Genomic DNA, 8,626 nt, shown 5'->3' on the forward strand with positions numbered 1-8,626 from the left:
ACATAATAATTAATAATCTGGAGGCTCCTAATCCCAAAAAAGAAATAGCATACTTTCGGTAAGAAGTCTTTCTTTCTATCGAAGGCTGTTTTATTCGTGGTTATGTGGTGGAAATAAAGCAGCCTTCGTTAGAAAGAGACAGACTTCTTATCTAACTCAGAGCTCAGCGTACAGAGCCTGCGTCAGGCGTAGTGATGCCTGTTTTGACATGCACAGTGCGGGGCATACACGTACACAGCTATTTACTTGTGTGCGTATTCTCTCTACACGTCTAGTCTACACGTAAAGTATCAAAACTGGCTTCACTGATCAGGCGTATGTTTACCATAATTCCTGTTTCGCTCTTGAAAAGTGAACAGTGTAATTTTTCCTGTTTGATATATGTAAGATTGACAATGACTTCGGGAAATAATTTGCGTGATAAGATATATATTATTGGAAATTATTCGCAGCAGATTATTGGGAGCAAATTGCCCTCTAACAAACAAGTTTTGAGTGTGTTATTTTACAATTTACGATTAGTAAAATTGAATTTACGAGATAGTGCGAGATTGGTGATACAAGAAGTGCAAATTTTCTGGGACAAAGCGCGAATCCCGACTAAAAAAATGAAGCATACTGTTATCATCAATGTGATATGTAATATTCATTATTATAATACTGTATATATTTCCAGAACAAATAAAAACCTATGAAGCATCCGACGATGTACAATCATACGATATACCTATAGTAATGGAAAGTAAGTACACATTGTTGAAATCAACAAAAATAAGTTTTAACAGTATAACATTAATATGTCTAAACATTGTAGGTTCTTCATTGTATGCTTCATCTGCAGAGGTACAAGAAGATCCAAATATAAAAAGAATGTATTAATGTACAGAGTGTTCCGTAACTCATCAAGCAGCCGCAGTGTACAGGTAGAACGGATAAAAATAATCAGAAAAGTTACATACCATGTTGTAATTTTATCAATATTTACTTTGTAATTAATTAAGATATATAAACGAATGAGCGCACGGGAAGCGGTAGAATGGGCTCTATGTGCACAAAAATTCGCTTACCTCTTAGTAACGATGAGTAACAGTTGATTTGGAGACGAAATGACATGCAGTATATAACACGGTCGCGCACCGAAAAATCAACTGTTACTTATCGTTGCTAAGAAATAAGCCATTTTTTTTTACACAGAGCTTATTCTACCGCTTCCTATGTACTCATTTGCTTATATATTTTCATTAATTACGGAGTAAATATTGAGAAAATTACAAAATGGTATATAATTTTTTTAATGATTTTGACCTATTTGTACACCGTTATTTGTTCTATCTGTACATCGCGACTGCTTCACAAGTTACTAGATACTCTGTACACACACACACACACACACACACGCGTGCGCGCGCGCGATGGTTAATAGTGAAATAGTAGCAACAAATAAAAAAATGCAATACTTTATTTTAATGATATTTAATATTAAATTTTTTTCCATATAATATCATGTTCCACAACTTGTTCAAAGTTTGTGGAAGTAAGTGCATTCCATCACCGCAGTATTTTTTTTTAATATCCGCGATGGAATGCCCTGTTGCTTTAAACATTTTTTGCATATTACAAAACTGTGCACTTATGATGAGTTCTTTAATTTTAGGAAATAAGTCTAAGTCCCTAAAAAAAGAGTCATTCCATTAATAAGAAAGATGTTTCAATATTTTTTATTGTCACTTTTGTCCAAACTTTTTGCCATTGCTGGTGCTATTGAAATTGAACCAAAAAGTAAACTACTTTTATTGATATATATCATAACATGTCTTCAATGCATTCTTATATTATGTCCTATGCTTCTTTAAAATTTTACAGGTCATCAGATCCTATTGTACTCGTATTAGATAATGTATCGATGATTGAGAATTGGATTGAACATTAGATTTCGACGAACTTCGATCATGGTTACTTTTATTCCAATTAATCTAATTTTAACCTTCAATTCACAGTCTTCAATCTCCAATCCCTAATCTAATTAGGCATTTAAGAGAATATTTGTAATTTATAAAAGATGTTTTGACAATTCACACACTCCGTCACTGATATCAATTGGAATAATTCTCCTAATGGAATCCGGTGCCTCGTAAAATTTTAAAAAGGCACAAAACAATATAAAGATACATTGAAGAAAAGTAATGATACATATCAGTAAAAGTAGTTTTGCTTTTGGCTACTACTTCAATAGCAGCTATTATATATGTGTGTGCGTATATAATTTGAATTACAAATATCTAACATTATTTTGTATTTTATCTATAACATACTTTATTACTTTAGTAATAGGTGTAACATTAGTTATTGTATTGCAGAATATTTAAAAGAAATGTTACGTATGCAAGCAACGTCGAATTTAATATTACAAGATTTGAAACAACGAGTAAGCATAATAGAAGAAGCAATGACGACTCGCACTCCCGTTTTAAGGAACAGCGATTAGAACAGTATAATCGCTGTTCCTTAAACAGTATAAAACTCTAGTAAAAAATTTTACTATTACAAACAATTGAAAGCATACGAGACTTTGAAGCGTTATTACACGATACTGATGAAGCAGTAATACAATTCGTAAGTTTTTACATTAATTTTACATTAATTCGTTCATATCACATAAATTTTCCTTGTGTATGTAGATATTAAATCCTGAAATTATTTCAATAGTAGTTTTATTTCGATACTGTATTATTGCTTCGCTGTTTGCAATTGCTCTTTTTTAGTGTACATTTTTAAAATTTGTTAGTATACATCATTACATATTGGTTTTTTTTCAGTGTTATTGAAATAAAGTGTTTCCATAATAAAATATTAAATTGTCTAATTTCTGTTTATAAAAAGACTTTCTATTCAAAATAGGAGGAATTAATCCTCGGGATAATATTCATCGCACTCTGTCAAAACTATTCACAAACGAGTGCGCTCTTAATTGTTCGTGGAAAGGCATTCGTAATAATTTTAAAGTCTCCGATTTATATTTCATTAAAATAATGAGAAGTATGTTTTACACGTTATTAAAAGCATCCGTTAACCAAAAATTATTCCAATATTTTATATATATTAACACATTAATTTTTTTCTAGGAGAAATTACTTTACAACATTCTAGCTTTACAACAGCTGCTGCAGAATATGGTATTAGTAAAAGAACTATTTGTTACAAACTGAAAGGAAAACACGAATTGAAGCCTGGTAAGCCGACTGTTTCTTCTGAATTAGAGGAGGCTGCCTTTGTGAAATGTACAATTCAAATGAGTCAATTTGAATTCCCTATCTGCGAAAAAGACTTACGTCACATCATGAAAGATTATCTTTTAAGAATCGGAAGAAATGTTAAGTAATTCAAAGACTCATCTTTATATTGTTTTGTGCCTTTTTAAAATTTTACGAGGCACCGGATCAGTCTATCCAGGTGCTGATTTAATCAAGGGTTTTTTACGGAGACACCCAGAGCTGACACAAAAATTTGTCGCCAATATCAAAAAAGTTCGTGCAGAAGTCAGTGAAGAATCCTTGAGAGAATATATTCACCATGTTTCTGTAACTCTCCAGAATGTACCCCCCGAAAATATTTATAATTATGATGAAACAAATCTAACGGACGACCCTGGCTCTAAAAAATGTCTGGTAAAGAGAGGCTGTAAGTACCCTACTAACATAAGAAACACTTCTAAGTCAAGTATTTCCATCATGATGTCAGGTAATGCAGTAGGTGAACTTCTCCCACCATTTGTTGTATATAAGGCCACTAACCTTTGGTCAACTTAGTGCGAAGGAGGTTCCAAAGGCACAAGATATTTCACCGCTGCAAGTGGATGGTTTGATGGAGTAGCATTTGAAGAGTGATTTTTTTCTGTAGTTTTACCTTCTTTACAAAAGAAGTCAGGTGGTAAAGTTCTTTTGGGTGATAACTCATCCTCTCATATTTCCCCAAAAGTTATTGAAGCTTGCGAAAAAAATGAAATCAAGTTTGTTTGCTTACCACCTCATAGCACCCACATAACTCAACCTCTCGATGTTGCTTTCTTTAAACCCCTTAAAACAGCTTGGCGTAAAATAATGAACGAGTACAAAAATTCTTCTGCTGGCCGTAACAAGACGTCCCTCGACAAACAACATTTTCCACAACTTTTAAAAAAGTTGGTAGCTGCTGTGGAGCCGAATCAAGCTGCCAATTTACAGTCAGTTTTCAGAAAGTGCAGCTTATCTCCAGTAGATGTCAACGAAGTCTTAGCACAATTTAGAGACAGAGAATCCTATGATACAGAGGCACTAGAAGACAGCTTCCAGATTTTCTTACAGGACAAAGTTTACAGTGTTTTGAGCTCTGAAAGCGTCAAGAAACGAAGAAAAAAGCTGACTGTTCCTGCAGGTAAAAGGTGTTAGCACTGAAGACATAGAAGACAAAAACAACAATAAAGGTTTACACGCTGCATCTGGAAGCAAAGTTAATGCTGAGCAGAATAAGAGAAAAAAGAAGAGGACACTTATCACAAAGACCAAAAAGTCAAAAGCTGAGTCTGAAGAGGATCCAGATGATTTTTCCTGCCATGATGACAGTTCCACTCTAGAAACATTCAGTGATTTGGAAAATGACTTAAGCAACCGAGAGGAAGACAGTAAGAAATCTAGCTCAAACAATTGAACACCAGTAAGAAGAGAAGAAAATGAATTCGTTGTCTTCACTTACGAAGGAGAACTTTTTCCTGGACAAATTACAAAGGTCAAGAAAAATGGCGCAATCGTAAAATCAATGGTGAAAACTGGAAAAGCATGGAAGTGGCCCGACGGATGTGAAGATATATTATACTATGAATGGAATGATATTCTGTCTCATATCAAGGAACCCAAGAAAGTTAGCAAAACTAGAAAACTGTACAGAGTGCTTGAATTGGACTTCCAATGGGGCTAATGAACTATTTTCTTATTGTTCAGAAATATCTTTTTTCCATTTTTTTATTTTAATTTTAAGTTGATTTTTAATTGTTTTTTTTACTGTGCCTCTATTACATGAACTAACATTTAGTTCATTACCTACCAACTTAAGAACTTATTTTGTGTTAAATGATATAGGTTTACCATAAGATTGCATTAAAAGTGTTAAATACGAAAAGTAGGTATGGTATATTAATGATTATCCTTTCTACTTTAATGATTCTAGGTTTAAATTAATGGTGAACCATTTACTGATAAAATAATGAGGTTACTTTGCACTGATCCAGACTAACCATAAGAATTGTATAGGTTTTTCAATACGGTGCAAAATAACCCCATGCCTGAGTATCTTTGCACAAATTTTCAAAAATCTGGAAAAATTACTTAGAAAATTTTTTAAAATATTTTTAAGATAAAAATCTGTTTCTTACATCCTTAAGCAATGATTACCATGTTTACATAAATTAAATGTTGATACAATGCTGATTTTTCACATAAGGAAAAAGGAATTAAAAAAGGTCAAAATGTTGTGCAAAGTATCCCCGGTTTACAGTAACGAAAAAAATACTACGCCACTGAGTAATATGAATATATATGCCACTGAACTTAATTGTATACCATCCACTAGTATATTTGTTAATAACAGCGTGCAACAAGGTCAAAATTTTCCAATTTGTGGACAAAAAGAAAGAAGTATAAATGAAGTTTATAAATACCCAAGAAGAATAAATTATACAAGCAATAACTCATCAGAACAAAATAATTCGAATAATCCGGCAGGCTGGCAGGAAGGAAAACCATCTGAATCTGAACATTTGTTTAATGACAACTATGTTGAACCTGCCAACAGCAACTTTTTGTCTTATGCAAACGTATTAGAACCTTCGCAAGGCGGTACATATTCAAGCTTTGTACAATCAATTGATGAAAAAAATGCAGATATAGTAAGGGCAATATATGTAGAAGATTTAACTCAAAATTGTAATACATACACGAAATTAGAAACTTATAATGTACAGCCATGTACTAATACTCATAGTAACAAAAAGAGAAAACAGGATATTAACAACGATAATTTAAATGAAGTAATTGATGCAAGAGAAGAGAGAGATAAGTCTGGTAATGACGAACCTCACAACTTACAAAATGACGATTATGTATTAGACCATCGCTCAAATATTGGAGAAGGAAATAGTGATGATGAAAACGAAAGCAAGCAATTAATAAGATATTTTACATGTAGTGATTTTTGTCATTCAAATATATTTTTATAAGTATGTTTTTGAAAAGGTTCATTATCGTCTAAAACGGAACATTATTACTGCTTCTATAGTACTTTTATTATATAATAATTTATAACAATTAGTATATTCTAATAAATATTATGGAATCAGCGTGTGAAAAATAATTCGTCGTTCGAGATCGTTTTGACGTCAATCGACAAATCATTTCTCACTGGGTTCCCAGACAGGACAATGTCCGAAACATAAGACGTCTTTAAGACGTCTTTTAGACATCTTAAAGACATCTTACGTCTAGACATCTTAAAGACGACTTAAAGACGACTGAAAGACGTCTTATCTCCCGGTTTTGGACATTAGTGCTGTCTTGGTTATACTATAGCAACAATTAGATTTATCTATTTTCAGATTGCTTATAGATAGAATGGAGAATATTCCAACAAAAGAGGAAATAAGGTATTATTTTTATTTCATATATAAAATATATATAATAGTTGCTGTTTGCCTGCGTTTGCTTTGCAACGCTCACGCGCTGTAAACGTCATCCTATTTTGTCACTCATTACACGCGAGAAAAGACAGAACGACGCTTAAAGCGCGTAAACGCCCAAAGCGAACGTAGCCTATGTGGCTGCCGAGTTAGTACCGCCAGGAAACAAATCCATGCAGGGTCCGTATTCTGTATACGCTTGTACAAGCGTGTAGATTTAGGGCAGAAAGAGCTCTAAGACGCGGCACTAATGTGAAAACCAGATTATCAGTTGTAATGCTCTTTGAGTAATAACTAATGTTTAAATTTTCAGAAATCTGTTCATATTAAAAAGTTACGGAAAACACTTGAACGTCAAAATAGACGAGATCGAATGACTCAAAAGCCAGACATATTCCCATTACAAACTATGGAAGCTATCAATAATTTTGAGAATATAAATGACATTTTGTACGATCAAATTGTAAGTAATATATAATTTAAAATGAAAAATATAAATATTTATGTTATTATAATTTGCGATGGGGGTAATAAATGAATATTTAAAATGTTACCTAAAATGTTATCTAAAATGTAGTTTGGTAATGACAAATATACCTTATACCTTATGCATTTCTGTTTAAAACAATTACATGATGGATTTATGTAGAGAGGAACTTTGCATTTATACCGTTCATAAACTAAAAAAAAAATATATATAGTATTTATTTTATATTAAATTATTAGTTATATTGAATTCTTCCTTGTCTCGACTGGAAGCCACGCAGAGACCAAATAGCAGTTGTGCCCGGTTATATTTCAAAATGCTAAGATTTTTATGTAGAGTGAAAATAGAAAATCTCATGGAATAAGCAATCGAATATGAATACACCGCGATCTCTTTATAGTAAATCTGATGTTTACATTGATTTTCATCAGTCTCATGACATGTACTATAAATGAAAATAATAAGCTAGTAAAATAAAAAATACTTTTGTGACATATACGAAAAATATTTGTTGCTATTCTTATCTTTCAACGATAAAGTATATATCTGCAATTTCTTGATTGGAAAGATGGTTATATCTAAAGTTTGATGTAAATACCTACAGGAATTAAACGCGAGTTGCATGCGCGTTCAATATCTTCTGATGGTAAAATATCTTCTGCTGTTATGTTTAATTTCAATATTCGTAAAACAAAATTTCTAAAATTTATGTAGTAAATATTCTTTGACGAACTTTTCAACATCCGTTATTTCCGTATATTCATTAATGTAGTAAGATAAAACATTTTCACTTTCAAATGGTTTACTTTTCGAATTTTCAAACTAAGTTCAAAGTGTTGATGACCCAAGATAAAAAGTGGAACACTCCTATTCACGTATGCTTGTATTAATTCTAGGTGGATTATTTCCAGCTTTTAGGTGGTACAAATCTAATAGAAGCAGTAAATTTTTGCATAAAAATCGGTCTATAACCGATAATGCATTAAAACATTATCCTGTTTGGGGAGAACAGAATAACCAAGTTTTTTATGAAAAAAAAATATGTAAAGCCATATACGGTAAATTATAAAAATATATTTTTTTTCTCGTTTTATTATATCATATCGGGTATCATACGATTCATAAAATTATATTAAAAATCCTACAGTTTAATAATAATCTTTTCCAGATGGTGTGCGTACTAACAGCAGTTTTGACCGTTCCACGGAACAACAGTTCCTCCATGCCATTGCCGAAGCAATACGCTACGCAAAACAGAGAATACGCAATAATATAAATTACCCACGACAAAATGCGCACAAAGGTCGACGTATTCGTCAAAGGCAAAATGCCACAAATATTTTCGAAGATGAAAACTTGGATAATGAAGACAATATTGATGATTATCTTGATGATAAATCCTGATACCAATGAATGAACAATGAATTTGTTAATGC

At 32.2% G+C, this 8,626-nt stretch overlaps 1 protein-coding gene across 1 annotated transcript; it reads left to right on the plus strand.

Annotated features, from left to right (window-relative positions):
• The first annotated feature begins 3,731 nt into the window (after positions 1–3,731).
• Positions 3,732–5,348, plus strand: LOC112589545 (uncharacterized). Its single transcript, XM_025303323.1, has 2 exons — positions 3,732–3,738; positions 3,898–5,348. The coding sequence occupies exons 1-2, from the start codon at positions 3,732–3,734 to the stop codon at positions 4,422–4,424; spliced, it is 534 nt and encodes a 177-aa protein (XP_025159108.1). The 3' UTR covers positions 4,425–5,348.
• The last annotated feature ends 3,278 nt before the right edge of the window (positions 5,349–8,626 follow it).

Source organism: Harpegnathos saltator, unplaced genomic scaffold (genome assembly GCF_003227715.2).
Source record: "Harpegnathos saltator strain DR-91 unplaced genomic scaffold, Hsal_v8.6 scaffold54, whole genome shotgun sequence".
NCBI lineage: Eukaryota > Metazoa > Arthropoda > Insecta > Hymenoptera > Formicidae > Harpegnathos > Harpegnathos saltator.